The 18,512-nt window shown below is 39.7% G+C and overlaps 1 protein-coding gene across 3 annotated transcripts in view; it reads left to right on the top strand.

Annotated features, from left to right (window-relative positions):
* Ddx50 (DExD-box helicase 50) overlaps nt 1-15,727 on the top strand; it is a 45,738-nt gene extending 30,011 nt beyond the window's left edge. For all 3 annotated transcript variants that reach the window (XM_070020960.1, XM_070020961.1, XM_070020962.1), the window contains 7 exons: nt 2,015-2,176; nt 3,023-3,142; nt 4,128-4,201; nt 4,417-4,576; nt 9,266-9,400; nt 11,536-11,580; nt 15,227-15,727. In XM_070020960.1, the coding sequence (XP_069877061.1) occupies nt 2,015-2,176; nt 3,023-3,142; nt 4,128-4,201; nt 4,417-4,576; nt 9,266-9,400; nt 11,536-11,580; nt 15,227-15,505 (975 nt within the window). In that variant the 3' untranslated portion in view covers nt 15,506-15,727. The remainder of the gene's footprint in view (nt 1-2,014; nt 2,177-3,022; nt 3,143-4,127; nt 4,202-4,416; nt 4,577-9,265; nt 9,401-11,535; nt 11,581-15,226) is intronic.
* The last annotated feature ends 2,785 nt before the right edge of the window (nt 15,728-18,512 follow it).

Here is an 18,512-nt window from a genome sequence, read left to right as displayed (position 1 = left end):
AGGAGAGTCTGTGAGACTTTCCAGTTAATCACCAAAAAAATCCTGAAGTGGAGCTGTAGTTGAAGTGGTAGAACACAAAAGCTCAGGCACAGCACCTATGCCCTGAGTTCAAGCCCCAGGACCCACACGCATGTAATAAATTTGGGTACAGCTTAAATGTTTATCAGTAAGATATTACCCAAATAAGTACTTCTGTGCCCATATGAAAAAAGATGTATTTAACTTGAAAATTAAGTAGTTATAGATATGAAAAAGTGACTACAATATAGGAATAAATTTGTAGAGTAGGTTACCAAATAGAACATGTAAAGTATGATCTCTCTGCCTTTTTTTTGTTGGATGTAGGGCTTAAACTCAGGGCCTGGGCACTGTCCCTGAGCCTCTTTGTGCCTCAAGGCTAGCACTCTATCACTTGAGCCACAGCCTCACTTCTGGTTTTGGGTGGTTAATAGATAAAAATCTCTCAGGGACTTTTCTGCTGGAGATGGCTTTAAATTGTGATCCTCAGATGTCTGCCTCCTGAGTAGCTAGAATTACAGGCCTTGAGCCACTGGCACCCAGCATGATATCTCCCCCCACCACACATACACCCTCTCTCTGCCAGTCCTGGGGCTTGAACTCAGGGTCTGGGCACTGTCCCTGAGCTGCTTGTGCTTACGGGTAGCACTCTATCACTTGAGGTACAGAGCCACTTCTGGCCTTTTCTGTTTATATGGTACTGAAGAATTGAACCTACAGCCTCATGAATATTAGGCAAGTACTCTACCAATAAGATACATTCCCAGCCCCGAGATCTCATTTAGTAAACAAATACTTTAAATTATAATTTATGTTGGTAAATGTAAATTTTGTGACAGAATGTGACTCTGTATTAAAAACAAGTTTTGTGGGTATAGTGGTACAAACCTGCAATCCTAGCAATAAGAAGGTAGAGGCAGGAGGATCATAAGTTCAAGGCCATCCTGGACTATATGAGTCCTTATCTAGAAATATAACAAAAAAAATTCACTTCTATAATCCTAGCTACCTGAGGATCATAATTTGAAGCCAGCTCAGTCAGAAAAGTCCATGAGACTCTTATCTATAATTAACTACCAGAAAGCCAGAAGTAGAGCTGTGGCTCAAGTAGTGTAGAGCACTAGTCTTGAGAAAAAAAAAAATCTCGGGGATAGCACCCAGGCTGACTGACACCAAAAACAAATACATACATGTGTACACACACACACACACACACACACACACACACACACACACACACACACACACACACACACACGTTTTACTAAAAACATAACATACCAAAAAATATCTAAGCTGGGCACTGGTGGCTCATGCCTGTAATCTTAGCTATTCAGGAGGCTGAGATCTGAGAATTACAGTTCAAAGAGATCTCTGGCAGGAAAGTCCGTGAGACTTATCTCCATTTACCCACCAGAAAACTAGAAGTGGCGCTGTGGCTTAAGTGGTAGAGCACTCAGCTTGAGCTGAAGAGCTCAGGGACAGTGCCCAGGCCCAGAGTTCAAGTCCCATGATCAAAAAAAAAAAAAAGAATCTAGCAGAATATCTGCCAAATCATTAGTGGTAAATTGTTGGTACATTTGCATCCTACATTTGGTGTAATTTGATTTTTTTTTAAACAAGAGAATTGTTACAATTGTTTAAAACAAAGCCATTAAAAAGCAACACAAGCTGAGTGTAATCCCAATACTTGGGAACCTGAGTTACAAGAATCTTGAGTTTAAGGGCAGCTTCGAGACTCTGTCTCTAAAATAATAGCCAAAGCTCACAACAAAAAGGAGCACAGGCCAGACTAGAGGCATGACTCAGAGGTCAGAGTACCAATAGTGAACGAAAATGCCTAACTAGAGCACAAGTCCCTAGGTTCTAGTGCTGTTGCCTACAAACACAAAAAAATAAAGCTTAAAAGACTATAGACCTGATTGTGTTATGGTATTATTTGTAAGTATGAGCTGTATGCTTCATTTCCCCCCCCCCTTCTTTTTTTTAAAAATAGAATGCCCAGTGTTTACATGGGGACATTGCCCAGTCACAAAGAGAAATTACGTTGAAAGGCTTCAGAGAAGGTAGTTTCAAAGTATTGGTTGCAACCAATGTGGCTGCTCGTGGTTTGGACATACCTGAGGTTGACCTGGTGATTCAAAGTTCTCCTCCACAGGTAGGAAATGGGAATGATTTGGGGAAAATAAGAACAATTTCATAAATTGATGTTTTATTTACAAAGTGCATGGAGTTTAGAATGTGAAAGATAGGCCATTTGTTTTAGCTATGTTTTTGTAACTTGGTGTTCAATTGACTTTTATAAATGACTGACTACACTGTTTGGATCTAAAGCTTGGCCCAACAAAATCATACAAAAGAATTTTTTTTTTGGGGGGTCCGGTCGTGGGGCCTGAACTCTGGGCCTGGGCGCTGTCCCTCAGCTCTTCAGCTCAAGGCTAGCACTCTACCACTTGAGCCACAGTGCCACTTCCAGCTTTTTTTCTTTTTGCTTATATGGTGCTGAGGAATCGAACCCAGGGCCTCAGGCATGCAAGGCAAGCGCTCTACCACTGAGCCACCTTCCCAGCCCCATACAAAAGAATTTTAAAAAACTGATTATGATAACTCTGAGATAGATTATTAAAACGTTTTTGAGCTTTTATCCTAAGTTCTAGCAAATAAATTAAAATTAATAAGTACAAAGTACCTGAGTACCTGTGGCTCACACGTGTAATTCTGGTTACTCAGGAGACTAAGATCTGAGGATCATGGATCAAAGTCAAACCAGACAGGAAAGTCCATAAGACTCTTACTTCCAATAAACTACCCACAAAAGGCAAGAAGTGGAGCTCTGGCTCAAGTGATAGAGTGTAAGTCTTAAGCAAAATAGATTAGGGACAGGTCCTGAGTTCATGCCCCAGGACTGGCACATAAAAATAAAAAGAAAAAAATTTTAAATTATTTGAATGTTGGAATGACTGTAGAACTTGATAAGTTTTGAAAAGTACTTTATTATTTTTAGGATGTTGAATCCTATATTCATCGCTCTGGACGCACCGGAAGAGCTGGCCGGACAGGGATTTGTGTATGTTTTTATCAACCAAGAGAAAGAGGTCAACTAAGATATGTGGAACAAAAGGCAGTAAGTAAAGTTAAATAATCTCAGCCTTATTGTCTAAATGATGCCTTAGAAGACAGCTCTTTTTACATTTGTTCTCACAAATCAATCCACCTAACAACTTACTTTAAAGTGAAATTGGATGTGAAGCATGAAGCATGTGGAGAGCTAAATTTATATTAGCTGCGAGACTTTTGTCTTATACAGTTTCTATTGTGAAGACAGAAGAGCTGACTTTCTAATTTTTCCTTTGAATTTTTCTCATTACTAAAACCAGAAAAGTATTATGATTCCATCATCTCAGTTCAGCATTGTAGATGGGTGATTGGTGACATTGTTTTGGTGTAGTAGTAAAAAAACAAAATTGGTATTGTTAATGCATAATAGCCTTTTTTTTTTTTAATGATTTAGAGTTTTTTGGTGGTCTTTCAGGCTTTTCTCTTCATTTACTTATTTATTTTTTTATTTTTTGTGCTGGTCCTGGGACTTGAACTCAGGGCGTAGGAACACTGAGGTTTTGTGCTGAATGCTCTACCACTTGAGCCACAGCTCCACATATAGCCTTTTGGTTAATTGGAGTTAAGAGTTTCATGAACTTTCCTGCCCAAGCTGGCTTCAAATCAAGATCTTCAGATCTTAGTCTCCTGAATAGCTAGGATTACAGGCATGAGCCACCAACATCTGGCTTTCCCTACTTTTATGATGTATGTTTTTATATGGTACTTCTTATACTTTGTAAAACAAGATGGAATAATAAAAAAATAGATTTAATCAATGGCTTTTTCTACTTCGTCAGTTTATTTGCAAATGAATTTCCATGATTATATCTTGAGGGCAATTCAATTTTTGTTTCTCTTTTTGTAATTTATATTTTTAGAAAAAGCAGATCTTTTCATCATGGCTTGGAAATCGTTAACTCCAAGAAATGAAAATACAACAAATTATAACAATTTAGGAATTAAAGTACAACAACTTCCGTTTTTCTTTAATGTAATTCTTTCATTTTCAGGGGATTACTTTTAAACGTGTAGGTGTTCCTTCTACAATGGATTTAGTTAAATCTAAAAGCATGGATGCCATCAGGTATGCTTTCTGACCTTGCTGAATAATTTTTTCCTTTGTATTAGGCTATTCATCTTTAAGCTCCTAGTCAAATGTCAGAAAATTTTAGTCACCAGTTTTCCCAGCAGACATTAAAGTTATAATTAAATAGGAAAATATTCTTTCCTATTCAGTCTCTTATCTTTCCTTTTCTCCCTATGTCTTGATCAATAAAATCTACTATTTTTAAACCATAGGTCTCTGGCATCTGTTTCTTATGCTGCTGTTGATTTTTTCCGACCATCAGCCCAAAGACTTATTGAAGAGAAAGGGGCAGTGGATGCATTGGCAGCAGCATTAGCACATATTTCTGGAGCATCAAGCTTTGAACCACGATCTTTGATCACCTCTGATAAGGTAAAATGGGTGACAAACTTGTGAATGTTGCTAGAAAGTTAAAACTGGCCTATAGCAATTGATGCATAACAAATTTACTCAGTATTGCTTTTTTTTTTTGGGTCTGGTCGTGGGGCCTGAACTCTGGGGCCTGGGCGCTGTCCCTCAGTTCTTCAGCTCAAGGCTAGCCACAGTGTCACTTCTGGCTTTTTTTTTTCTTTTTGGTTATGTGGTGCTGAGGAATCGAACCCAGGGCCTCATGCATGCAAGGCAAGCGCTCTACCACTGAGCCACCTTCCCAGCCCCCTGAGTATTGCATTTAATTTAATTCCTCAGTGTGTTACTTTCTGTTTAATAAAAAACTGTTTCTTGGAAGTGGAGCTGTGTCCCAAGTGGTAGAGTGCTTGTCGAGCAGAAAAGCTTAGGGACAGACAGGGTCCAGGACCTGAGTTCAAGCCCTAGGACCAATACACACATCTAGTCATGGTGGTATATACCTATAATCCTAGCACTAAGGAGGCTGAGGCAGGAGGATCTGAAGTTTGAGTCTAGGCTGAAATACATAGTAAGATCCTGTCTCAAAAAAGTAAAACAGAGAAACAGATAAAGTCTCCCACTATTATTGTGTTGGGGTCTGTGATGTTCTGTGAATCTTAAGACAGTTTGTTTAATGTATTTAGATGCTCCATTGTTTGGTGCATAAATACTAACCACTGTGATTTCCTCTTCATGGGTCATTTCCTGTCTCTTCATGCTGAATTTTATGAGAAGTCTTATTTTATTGGATACCAGTATGGCTACTCTGGTCTTCTTTCAAGATGCATTTTCATGTGTTTATACTGTGACATGAGTTTCTTGGAGACAATAAATGGTTTGATTTTTTTTTTTTAATCTGATCTGCTGAGCCTGTTTATGTTTAATGTTACTGTGGAGAAATGTATTGTGTTTCCTGCCGTTGTGTTGTTTTACTGTATAGAGGGACAAAAAGAGGAAAGGATTGAAGCAAGGAAACTGAATCTTCTCATTTTTTTCTACTCTTCAATAGAATACAGCACCCCTTCTAAGTTTTCAAGTCTAGAAAAATTCAGAAACTACTACAATAAATAACCATGTACTATACACCTAGATTCAACAACTACTAACATGGTATTATATTTGCTGGGCATATGCTTTTCTTGTTAAAACTATTTGAAGTTGAAACATGATATCATTTCTGAATATTTAAATATGCATTTGTTTTCCTGATACTAGGGTATAAACTCAGGTCCTGAGTGCTGTCCCTTAGCTTTTTTGCTCAAAGCTAATGCTGTACCACTTGAAACATAGTTTTACTTCTGACTTTTTTTACTTGTTAGTTGGAGATAAGTGTCTTCTTAGATTTGCCTCCCTGGCTGGCTTCAAACAATGATCCTCAGATTTCAGCTTCTTGAGTGGCTAGGATTACAGGTATGAGCCACCAGTGCCCAGCTTCATCTTCTAAGAATAAAAATTTTCATGCCAAAGCTGACCACCGGTGGCTCATGCTTGTAATCCTAGCTACTCAGGAGGCTAAGATCTGAGGATCACAATTCAAAGCCAGCCCGGGTAGGAAAAGTCCATGAGACTCTTACCTCCAATTAACCACCAGAAAACCAGAAGTGGCACTGTGGCTCAAGTGCTAGAGCTGTAGCCTTGAGCTGAAGAGCTGAGGGACAGTGCCCAGGCCCAGAGTTCAAGTCCCACTATGGACAAAAAAAAATTTTTTTTTCAGGCGAGATGGCAGTGGCTCATGCCTGTAATACTAGCTACTCAGGAGGCTGAGATCTGGATCATGGTTCAAATCCAACCCCAAGGACTTTTCCCTCAAGGACTTTTCCTTGAGACTCTTATTTTCAATTAACCACTAAAAAGCCAGAACTGGAACTGTTGTTCAAGTGGTAGATTACTATCTAGCCTTGGACATCAAAGCCCAGGGATGGCTCCCAGGACCTGAGTTCAATCCCCTGTACTGTCACACACACAAAAAAGAATAATATTGACTTATATAATTACAATATTTTAGTTTCTGTACATGAAAAGCAGTAATAGGACTAGTCAAGTACCAATGGTTCACGCCTATAATCCTAGCTACTCAGGAAGGTGAGATCTGAGAATCTCAGTTTGAAGCCATTGTAAGCAGACAAATCTTGAGTCTATCTTCAGTTAACTAGTATAAAACCAAAAGAAAGATTATAGTTTAAGTGGTAGAATACCAGCTGTGCGTGAAAATGCTGGGAGAGACAGACAAAGAAAGAGATGGGGAATGGAGTTCAAGCTCCATTTCTTGCACTCATACACAAGAGTTCTATATTAGTCATTTAATATCTAGCCTATGTCCAGATTTGAATTATTCTGCCAAAAACACCTGTTTATCTGCAGGGAAATCAGCCCTTACGTTGCACAGCATTGTACTGATTATTGCATACCACAAAGTATTCTTTAAAAATTAATTTTTATTTATTTATTTCTTGTTGGTACTGGGGCTTGAACTCTGGGCTTGGGCGCTGTCCTTACGCTCTTCAGCTCAAGGCGCTCTTCAGCTCAAGGCGAGCGCTCTACCCCTTGAGCCACAGTGCCACTTCCGGTTTTCTAGTGGTTTATTGGAGGTAAGTCTCACGGGCTGGGAAGGTGGCTCATGGGCTGGGAAGGTGGCTCATGGGCTGGGAAGGCAGCTCAGTGGTAGAGTGCTTGCCTTGCATGCATGAGGCCCTGGGTTCGATTCCTCAGCACCACATAAACAGAAAAAGCCCGAAGTGTCGCTGTGGCTCAAGTGGTAGAGCGCTAGCCTTGAGCTGAAGAGCTGAGGGACAGCGCCCAGGCCCAGAGTTCAGGTCCACGACCGGCAAAAAAAAAAAAAAAAAAGGGTCTCAGACTTTCCTGCTCAGTCTGGCTTTGAACCATGATGCTCAGATCTCAGCCTCCTGAGTAGCTAGGATTACAAGCGTGAGCCATCGGTGCCGGCTTTTAGTTTTTTATTGTTATTAAAAACTTGATGTACAGAGGGATTATAGTTGTGTAAGTCAGGTAGAGAGCACATCTTGTTTTTGGACAATGTCACCTTCTCCCTCATTCTGAGATTTTCCATCCCCTCCCCACTCTCAAGTTGTACAGTTCATTTTCAACATGGTGTCTAGTGAGATTTTTATCTTTTTAATTGTTATTATAAAGGTGGTATACAGAGGGATTACAGTTGCATAAGTCAGGTAATGAATACATTTCTTTTTGGACAATGTCACGCTTCCTTTGCTCTCTCCCAGTTTTCTCTCCTGTACCGTCCATAAGTTGTATAGTTCATTTTCAATATAGTGGCTAGTGAAGTACCACAAAAAATTCTTGGTTTGTAGTTGCTATGGAACTATGCAGCTGAGCAATAGATTCTGTGTAGTAAACACAGTAGTGTGCAATGTAAGGGCTTCTATATGTGTGGAGAAGGAGATAGGTTAATATTTTTGAGAGTATCCATATAACTGATTCCAGATTGCTATATGATAATGGAACATTATTCACAAATCTCGCATGGTAGCTTTACCCCTAGCTACCTAGGACGCTGACATTAGGAGGTTCAGGGCCAACCCAAACAAAAAGTTCATGCTCCAGTCAGCTGCTGGTAGCTCACACTTGTAATCCCAGCTACTCAGGACACTAAGGTCTGAGGATTGGTGTTCAAAGCGAGCTCAGATGGGAAAGTCTGTGAGAAAACCGTAAGTAGAGCTATGGCTCAAAGTGGTAGAGCGATATCCTTGAGCAAAAAGAGCTCAGGGACAGCGCCCAGGTCCAGATTCAAAACCCATGACAGACCAAAAAAAAGCTGATGATCCATATCTCAATTAGTAAAATACTCAGTTAATATCTCCCTCACTTTCCCCAGAACTAGGGTTTGAACCTAGGGCTTCACTTTTTTTTTTTTTTTTTTTTGTCTTTTCTTTTTTCTGGGGATCGAACCCAGGATGTTGCACTTGCTAGGCAAGCACGCTTTGCCACTGAGCTACATCCCAGCCCTAGGACTTCACTTTTTGAAGATGCAATCTAGTGAACATTTCCCTGCCTATGCTGGCTTTGAACCTCAGTCCTCCAGATCTCAGTCTCCTGAGTAACTAGGATTACAGGTGTCAAGCTTAATTCTTAATCTTAAATCTTCATTACCGGTGCCAAACTTAATTCTTAAAGCATAATGGTTAAAATAGTATTTATATAGTCTTAACAGTAATACACAGAATATTTTCAATGATGTTTAAAAAGTGGTCTTTTAACACAGTTTCAAAAAAGATTATTATTTTTTTTTTTTAGCAGTCATTTTATGAGCAGCCATGTTGCCACATAAGAAATGAAGAGTTGGCTGGGCGCTGGTGGCTCACACCTGTAATCCTAGCTACTCAGGAGGCTGAAGTCTGACGATCATGGTTCAAAGCCAGCCCGGGCAGGAAAGTCCGTGAGACTCTAATACCCAATAAACCACTAGAAAACCGGAAGTGGCGCTGTGGCTCAAGCGGTAGAGTGCTAGCCTTGAGCTGAAGAGCTGAGGGATAACGCCCAAGCCCGGAGTTCAAGCCCCACGACTGACAAAAAATAATAATTAAAAAAAAAAAAAAGAAATGAAGAGTTGTGTCAGGAAGGGATACAGACTTAGAGCTTTTACTGTTTTGCTTGCTAGTGATTTTTTTCACAAATGTAATGTTACTTCTGTTCTTTAAGGGATTTGTGACCATGACACTCGAAAGCCCAGAAGAAATACAAGATATCAATTGTGCTTGGAAAGAACTTAACAGAAAGCTGAGTAATAATGCTGTATCCCAAATTACCAGAATGTGCCTCTTAAAAGGAAATATGGTAAGTTTTTCTAAATACTTGCAAAGATTTTTAATCCAATACCAAAAAATGTTTATAAAGACTGCAAATGTTTTCTGTTTCTTTATTTTGAAGCCTGATGTGATGAGTAATACTACTGGTTTTTGTTCTTAATATTGGTTCATATATCTGCTCACAATTTTGGAGAATTATATAAAGGAAACTTTATTCAGAGCTCTCAGTTATTCTCCTTCTGGTTTAATCAATACCCTAGTAATTTAAGTTTCTGCCATTATACACATATCATATATGATTGTGTATCTTTCTTTTTTCTTTTTTTCTTAAAGCCTTTTATCCGAGTCACGGCACCATTTATGTTAGGTTTTTAAAAAGAGGTAGCCGAGTAAGAATTGCACCAGCACGCACGTGGTATTCAGGTAAGGGGTAGGTTTATTCAGTGGACCTGCTGGGACCAGGCAAAGTTGGCACTCCACGTGACTAGGAAAGGCCTGCGAATGACAGAGAGCTGGGAAGAGAGGAAAGAGCTAGAAAAGAGCAGAGAGCATAGAGAGAGAGCAGAAAAGAACTGAGAGAGCTAGAAAAAGAGCTAGAAAAAGGCAGAGAGGCTTTCCTTTTTCTTTTTGTTGTGGGGCTTGAACTCTGGGCCTGGGTGCTGTCCCTCAGCTCTTCAGCCCAAGGCTAGCGCTCTACCACTTGAGCCACAGCGCTGTTTTTGGTTTTATGGTGGTTAATTGGAGATCAGAGTCTCACTGACATTCCTGCCTGGGCTGACTTTGAACTGCAATCCTAGGATCTCAGCTTTCTGAGTAGCTAGGATTACAGGCATGAGCCATTGTCGCCCCGCTGTATCTTTATTTTCTAGGACTTAGTAATTTATGCCTGCAACACTTAAACAACTTGATAATTTAAAGTAGATACAATTTTGATTTTTGTTGTATTGTATAACTGTTTTTTTGTTTATTTGGGGGTAGTAGGGTCTAACTTAAGGTCTCCAGTTTGTTAAGCAGGCACTCTACCACCTCAGCCATGCCCCAGCCAGACAATATTGTTTTTTAACTACTATTGGTTGCTATTGGTTAACTACTATTGGTGAGGACAGTCATATGAATGAAGTAGGTTATTTTCATATGGTATGATTAAAATTTTCATTTTAGTGATTTTTTTCCTAATGGTTTTGAGAAAACATGTTTTATTTATTCATCTCCCTACACAACACAGGTTCATTCTAACCTAAAATTTATTAACTAGATTGTTTATTGGAAATAACCAGCTCTCTCAAGGTATAATGATATTTTCTTCAACACAGATTTAATTCAAATATGAGAAAAATAAACACCTTCACAAAAGAATGTAGAAAGGTTAAATAAAAAGATCCACAGGCATAACCAGTTGTTGAGTACTAAATTAACTTTCAACCTACAGTCAACCAAAACTTCAGAGGAAATGTCTTTGGGTTATATCAGTCTTATTATCTAATAACATTGCAGCTTTTCATGCAAGAAACTTTGTGACACTAAATTTCAGTTATTTAAAATATATTTGTAGTGGTTATGTACTGAACCTCATCATCTTATACGTGCTAGGGAAGCATTCTACCACTGACTTATATCTGTAGCTGCTCACTAAATTTTTTTTTTTTTGGGGGGTCCAGTCATGGGGCCTGAACTCTGGGCCTGGGCGCTGTCCCTCAGCTCTTCAGCTCAAGGCTAGCACTCTACCACTTGAGCCACAGCACCACTTCCGGCTTTTTTCTTTTTGCTTATGTGGTGCTGAGGAATTGAACCCAGGGCCTCAGGCATGCAAGGCAAGCGCTCTACCACTGAGCCAACTTCCCAGCCCCTGCTCACTAAATTTTTAAATTAAGTTTTTTAGAAGAATCATTTTATAAGGGCTATGGAATCTTGATGTCTATAAAAATTCTAGAGAAGCTTCTTGGTTCCTTTTAGCAGTAGATGAGATACTATATTTACTTCTCAGATTTAGGAAAACTGTTATATGTTGTTATGGATTATCTTAACTATTTTGATTGTATAAGCAATCATGGAATGCATATAATTCTTTTTTTAGAGCAAATGTGAGATTATTACAAATACTCATTTGTTAGTAAAAATTAGCATTATGCATCTTAAATGAGAATGTTTTTGTTTTGCTTTTAGGGTGTTTGCTTTGATGTTCCCACAACTGAATCAGAAAGATTACAGGTATTTAATTTAATTTTTTGCTGATCCTGGGGCTCCAGCTCTAGGCTTGAGTGCTGTCTCTGACCTCCTTTTTGCTCAAGGCTAACACTGTACCACTTGAGCCACCGAGCCACTTCTGGCTTATTCTGTGATTAATTGGAGATAAGGTTCTCACAGACTTTCTTGCTAGCTTTGAACTGTGATCCTCAGATCTCAACTTCTAAGTAGCTAGGATTACAGGTATGAGCCACCTGTGCCCAACTTACTTAATTTTTTATCTACTGAAATAGTTTAGTATTTATCTTCTTAAAATTATTATTATTTTTCATACAAAGGGATTTCAGTTCAACATAGCAGTTTATGAGTATGATACATTTTGGCCAATATCACCTCTTCCACCATTCTTCCCCATTTGAGTAAGTATTAAGATTATGTTGAAGCCAAGCTACCAAAGACTTGTGCCTATAATTCTACATACTCAGAGAACTGAGATCTGAGTGTTGAAACTGGGCAGGCAAATCCCAATTATTATCTCCAGGTAACTAGCAGAAAGCTGGAAGTTGAGGTATAATGAGCAAAAAAATCAAGTGAGAGCAGGAGGGCCTAAGTTGAACCCAGTATTGCACACATAAAAGATGGTTTTGAAAAGCTCATAGTATTATTATAGTAGTATTATCATGCATAAATCAGTAATTCCTTAACATGAAATACCCTGTCTTATAGTTAAAATTTTGTTTACTGTAAATAATTTCAAACATATAAAGAATTGTATACTGAATTCCTATAAATACATCACCCAGCATTTGATCATTTTTGTGGGTTTTGTGTGTATGTGTGTATGTGTGTGTGTAATGCATGCTGGTAGTAGGGATCAAACTCAGTGCCTGAATGCTGTCCCTTAGCCTTTACTTGTGGCTCTTTTGTGGTTAATTGGAGATAAAGAGTCTCATGGACTTGTCTGCCTGAGCTGGCTTTGAACCAACCTCAGCCTCAGACCTCAGCTTCCTGAATAGGCTTACAGGTGTGAGCCACCCATCCCTAGTGCTTTCATGTGTTTTTTTTCTCCCTTATTTTGTTTTTTTACCAACTTTCTCAATGTCTTTAGAGACAAAAGTCTAGGCATTCTGTTAGCTCTCCCATAAATATTTCCACATATCTACATGTTAAGGACTTTTAAAAAATTACTTATAAAAAATTAAGTTCATCCAGACAATTTTTTTTGTGGGGGGGGGAGGGAGAGAAAGGTCAGGTCTGGGCACCGTCCTTGAATTTTTTTGCTTAACCTAATGTGCTTCTATCACGTTAAACCACAGCTCTACTTCTGGTTTTCTGGTATTTAATTAAAGATAAGAGTCTCATGAACTTTCTGCCTGGGCTGGCTATTTACTGTGATCCTCAGACCTCAGCCTCCTGAGTAGCTAGGATTACAAGCGTGAGTCACCGGTGCCAGCTTTAGCTGTATTTTTCTTTTTATTTTTGGTACTAGGAATCAAACCCAGGATGTTGCACTTTCTAGGTAAGCACTTTGCCTCTGAGCTACATCCCAGCCCAATTTTTAGCCTTTTTAGAAATTTAGTATATATTGTGTAAACATTTCTATGCCAACTATATAGTTACTAATTATTATTCTCTAGCATTCACTTATTCAATTATTCAAATTTACTGTTATAAACAAGATTTCTCTGAACATTAGTATATCTAATTCATACATTGTCACATTTATTTGATTTTGCTAATCTTGGAGATTGAAGCTAGGACCTTTTTCATGCTAGACAAACATTCTACCACTAAGCTACATTCCAAGCCTTTTGCCTTGTTTAAGATTTCTCTCTTTTTTTGTTGTTGTTGTGTTTGAACACAAGGCCTCTGCTTGAGCTATTTGTCCATCCCTTTTTTGATTTTAAGTTGTATTTCAGATGTCTCATGTTTTTGCCCAAATCTAGCCTCACATTGTGATACACCCCCTACCATTTAGCTAGTACTCAGGTGCATGCCATCAGTGTTAGTTTATCTGTGGAGATGGTATGTTGGGATGTTTTTGCTTGGACTTGCTGTAAAGCACAACTCAGTGATCTCTGTGTCCTGAGTAAGTAGGATTATTCGCTCAGCCAGTAGTACTCATTTATTTATCTTGAATTGTTTATACCAGTTCTGTAAGCTTAAAAAGGATTATTAGACTTTGCCAGAGAACCACTTAGACATCCAGGTACAGAGAACAAAGAAAGATTTATTGCCGGGAAAGGGGGCTGGCAAGCTTCTTTTCACAAGGGAGAAATGCGAAGAAGCGCCAGCTATTGTCTGAGGTGACTATATAACCTAGGAGGTTTAGGAGGGGCTAAAAGGGGCTAGGAGGTGGAGACCCTGGTGTGGATGTGTAGGCCAGGGGCTTCATCATGGCATACTAGGATTTAATGGCTGCTGTCCAAATAGTAGATAAGGGGTCCTGCAACTGCCCAGACCTGAAGGTCACACTCTTAAGTGGCTCTTGTTGCCTTATATGGTGGTAACTGCCCCAGAGAAGTGCCATCCCAAGGTAAAGGTGTTTGGAAGTTGGTTATTTACTGCCTTTACTACATGGGCCTGGTGTTGTCTAGGAAGGGAGCATGCTAAGCTGTGGAGAAGGGAACTCATTTCACTAACAAGTTCCAAATTATTTGTACCTCTTTTTAAGTTCTTGCCTGGTGTAGGAAGTGTTATGATACATTTTCATTTTATTTTTTGGTTCTTTAAACATACTTCCTCAAAATACTTTACTTCTTATTGGTGGCATATCTCTGTGCTGACAAAGTAAAGAATGATCTCTTTTAGAATGTATGAAACAGGCATGGTAGTGCATGCCTGTAATTCCAGCAATCAAGAGGCTGAAGCAGGAGGATTGTGAGTTTGTGGCCAGTTTAGGCTACATAGTGAGACCTTGTCTCAAAAAAACAAATCAAGCAAGCAAAATGTATAAACTGAGTATGAATTTAGAGTCTTGATATGATTCTGACTGCTTCTTCAGAGACTAAAATTGTATTGCATGAACTTTTTTTGCTTTATTTTTTAGTTTTCATTTTTGTTGCAGACATTTTAATTAAGAAAAAGGGTTTTTGGTTGTTTTGTTTTTTGAACCAATCCTAGGGCTTGAATTCATGGCATGGGAACTGTCCCTGAGCTTTCCTTTGCTCAAGGCTATTTATATCACTCTATCACTCTACCACTTAAGCCACAGCACCACTTCTGGTTTTTCTATTTATGTGGTACTGAGAAATAGAACCCAGGGCTTCATGCATGCTAGGCATGAAGCTACAAAGCCACACTACCACATTCCCAGCCTGAAACAGGGGTTCTTTAGCTAAGAGATAAAGGATATAAAATAGCCAGGTACCAGTGGCTTATGCCTGTAATCGTAGCTACTTCAGAGACTAAGGATTGTGGTTCAAAGCAATCTGGAGCAGAGAAAAGTCCATGAGACTCTCAGTTGCCATAAAACAAGGTAGAGCTGTGCTCAAGCAGTAGAGCACTAGCCTTGAACAAAAAAACTTGGGGACAGTGCCCATTCCCTGTTTCAAGCCCCAACACACTCCCTTTGCCCCCCTCCCTACCTCCCTAAAATGGCCTCTTTATTCACTGCTTGCTTATGGTTTCTATTTAGCATTTATATTAATCCTGTTAATTCCCCTCACAGGCAGACTGGCATGATTCAGACTGGATACTCTCGGTACCTGCCAAATTACCTGAAATTGAAGAATATTATGATGGAAACACATCATCTAATTCCAGACAAAGGAGTGGGTGGTCAAGTGGCAGATCAGGCCGATCAGGCCGGTCAGGTGGCCGATCTGGTGGCCGGTCTGGTAGACAGAGTCGACAGGGGAGCAGGTCAGGAAGTCGACAAGATGGTAGAAGAAGAAGTGGGAACAGAAATCGATCAAGAAGTGGGGGCCACAAACGGAATTTTGACTGAGCATTTGACAGTTAATCTACAAGTGTGAGCTTGCCTATTTCTGCCTAATCATGTACGTTATCCACCAAAAATTAGGTCATCATAGTTGAGGTATGTGTCTGCAATTTGCGAAGAAGTTGGTCGTATTTTTTTAAAAAGTATTTCAACAGAATGGTTGTAACAAATCTACTTATCCAGTTATACCTTTGAATAATAAAGAAAAAATCTTTTATTATCTCTGTTCACTGTGTTGAGAATTTTCTCAATGTAGTCTTAAAAATTTGTTCTAAGACTTGGCAGTTTTACCTTACTCAAGATTTCTATACATTCTATAAAATATGTATTTATATTTTTATATTCAGATCATTCCTTCTATATGTTATGTGACAGAAAATAAGATCCTTTTTACATTGAAGGGCTGTATAAACTGATAGCATGGCTAATTAGGTATAGCATTTTAAGTTCTAAATAAATTTTATTAAAAATTATATAAGTAGTGCACAATCCTAAGTTTATTCAGTATACTTACTGGCTGCTATGTGTCCATTGCTTTGCTAATCACAGTAATATATTTGTGAACAGGCACAGTCACTATCTTCATGAAAAGTACTGACAAGCAATAATGATAGAGATTAACAAAAGCTAAGAGAAAGGTAGGGTTGGAGTGCTAAGGACATAGTTGGGGTATATCACATGGGTTTTAGGAATCCGACTTTTTAAAGCAAGTAGTATACAGCAGAAAGAAAAGTGGATGTATTTTGTTATATATGTATAACACACACACACACACACACACTATATATATATATATATATATATATATATATATGGTAGAAGAGTTTAGAAGGCTTGCAGGCAGGGCAGCTTAGGAGTTTCTGTTAGTTCAGTACAATTTGCATGTGGTAGCCAGAGAACAGGAATATAAAGAGAAGGATGGGTTGGAAAGGTGGCTCAGTAGTAGAGTACTTGCCTTGCATGTATGAGGCCCTGGGTTCATTTCCTCAGTACCACATAAGCAGAAAAGGCTGGAAGTGGCGCTGTGGCTCAAGTGGTAGAGCACTAGCCTTGAGCCTAAAGAGCTGAGGGACAGCGCCCAGACCCAGAATTCAGGCCCTACAACTGGCAAAAAAAAAAAGGATTTAGAGGCCTTAATGGTAGGATTTAACATGGTTAGATTTTTGTATTAAGAGAGATGATTGGCTGCAGAGGAAACTGGATTGGAGAGGTCAAACTGGAGGCCAAGAGATCTTAAGAGGCCGTAAGAGGGCTGGTATGTAACTCAGTTAAATAGCATATGCAAGATTGGGCTCAATCCTTAGGACTACAAAAAAAGATTTTTTAAAAAACTAGGCTGTAGGAGTAATACAAGATAGAGATTATGGTAACCTAAATTCATGATGCATATACTTGAGAATTTGCAATTTGTCCAGAAATCACATCTGGAGACCAGGTAGTGACTTACGGTTCCAACACAGATAATTCTTAACTGTTAGGCTAAATAGAGGCAGTACATATTAAAATAAAATAGATTTCAGTCAGGCATTGGTGGTATACACCTATAATCCTAGCTACTCGGGACTGAGATCTGAGGATTGCAATTGGAAGCCATCCCCAGGCAGGAAAGGCCATGAGACTCTTACCTCCAATTAACCACCTAAAAAACAGGAGTGGAGCAGTGGTCCAAAGTGGTTAGAGCACTATCTTTGAGCCCAAAAAAGTCAGTGACAGCGCCCAGGCCCTGAGTTCAAGTCCCCACAACTGACAAAAAAAGGTAGAAGTTTTTAGGATAAATGTTAGGACTCATATTGATAGAATAGGAGAGAGGCAAAAGAATGAAATCTGTTTTTTGTTTGTTTTTGACAGGGAGGTATCACACTAGGAGGAATAACAAAATAGTAAACGGTAGAAAACGGGAATAGAGTGCTGGGAAGGTGGCTCGGTGGAAGAGGTGCATGTCTTCCATTCATGAGGCCTCGGGTTTGATTCCTCAGCACCACGTACAAAGCCGGAAGTGGTGCTGTGGCTCAAGTGGTAGAGAGCTAGCCTTGAGCTGAAGAGCTGAGGGACAGCGCCCAGTTCCAGAGTTCAGGCTCCGCGATCAACAACAAAAAAAGGGAATAGGGTTAATTCAAGATGGTATTTTGGTATTGTGGCCCGTGAGGTTTTTTTTAAAAAGAGATCAGCAATTTGGCAATTGGGTTTATAGGTCTGAAGCTTATATTTGTCCACAAATGAGAATAATAAAAAGCTGAGATTGTAATTAATATCGTAGATGCGATTTTCCAGGAAAGGACTGAGAGGGAGTGGCGCTGTAGCTCAAGCAGTAGAGAGCTCGCCTAGAGCTGAAGAGCACAGGGACACCGCCCAGGCCCAGAGTTCAAGCCCCACGACCGACAAAAAAAAAAAAGAAAAAGAAAGGACTGAGAAAAGAACTTGGAGAGATACACCAGTGCACTCGATACATTAAAAATTAAGGGGGCTGGGAATGTGGCTCAGTGGAAGAGTGCTTGCCTAGTATGCATGAAGCCCTGGGTTCGATTCCTCAGTACCACATAAACAGACAAAGCCGGAAGTGGAGCTGTGGCTCAAGTGGTAGAGTGCTAGCCTTGAGCAAAAGAAACTCAGGAACGTGCCCAGGCCCTGAGCAAACCCCATGACTGGCACAAAAGAGCTGAGAAACACAAGAGATGATGAGACGGTGCGCCCCTTTTACTGGACCCTAGGTGCCAGTGCTTGCAAGAGGGCCTCTCTCGATAGTCTACAAAGCTTCCTTAGGAGTTCATTAGCGCTGTCCTCACAACCGACTGGAAGATCACTCAGATGTTTGAGCGTGCGCATGAATGAAATGTGCCGACGCTTTGAACTCGGGTTCTTATCCTGGAGCGGGCGTGTGGCCGCCGGTCTGACCTTGCAATCTATCAAAAGCACTCTCCAGGCAACATGAAGACGTCTTCATTGACCAGGCAGGGCTATTTGTGGGCTTCCCTCCACCCTACCCTCTGGTGGGCGCCGCCTCGGGCAAGAGTCG

Source organism: Dipodomys merriami, unplaced genomic scaffold, assembly GCF_024711535.1.
Source record: "Dipodomys merriami isolate MVZ:Mamm:240054 unplaced genomic scaffold, mDipMer1.0.p SCAF_14, whole genome shotgun sequence".
Taxonomy (NCBI): domain Eukaryota; kingdom Metazoa; phylum Chordata; class Mammalia; order Rodentia; family Heteromyidae; genus Dipodomys; species Dipodomys merriami.
The sequence above is the reverse complement of the archived record's forward strand: the minus strand, read 5'-3'. Positions and strand labels throughout refer to the sequence as shown.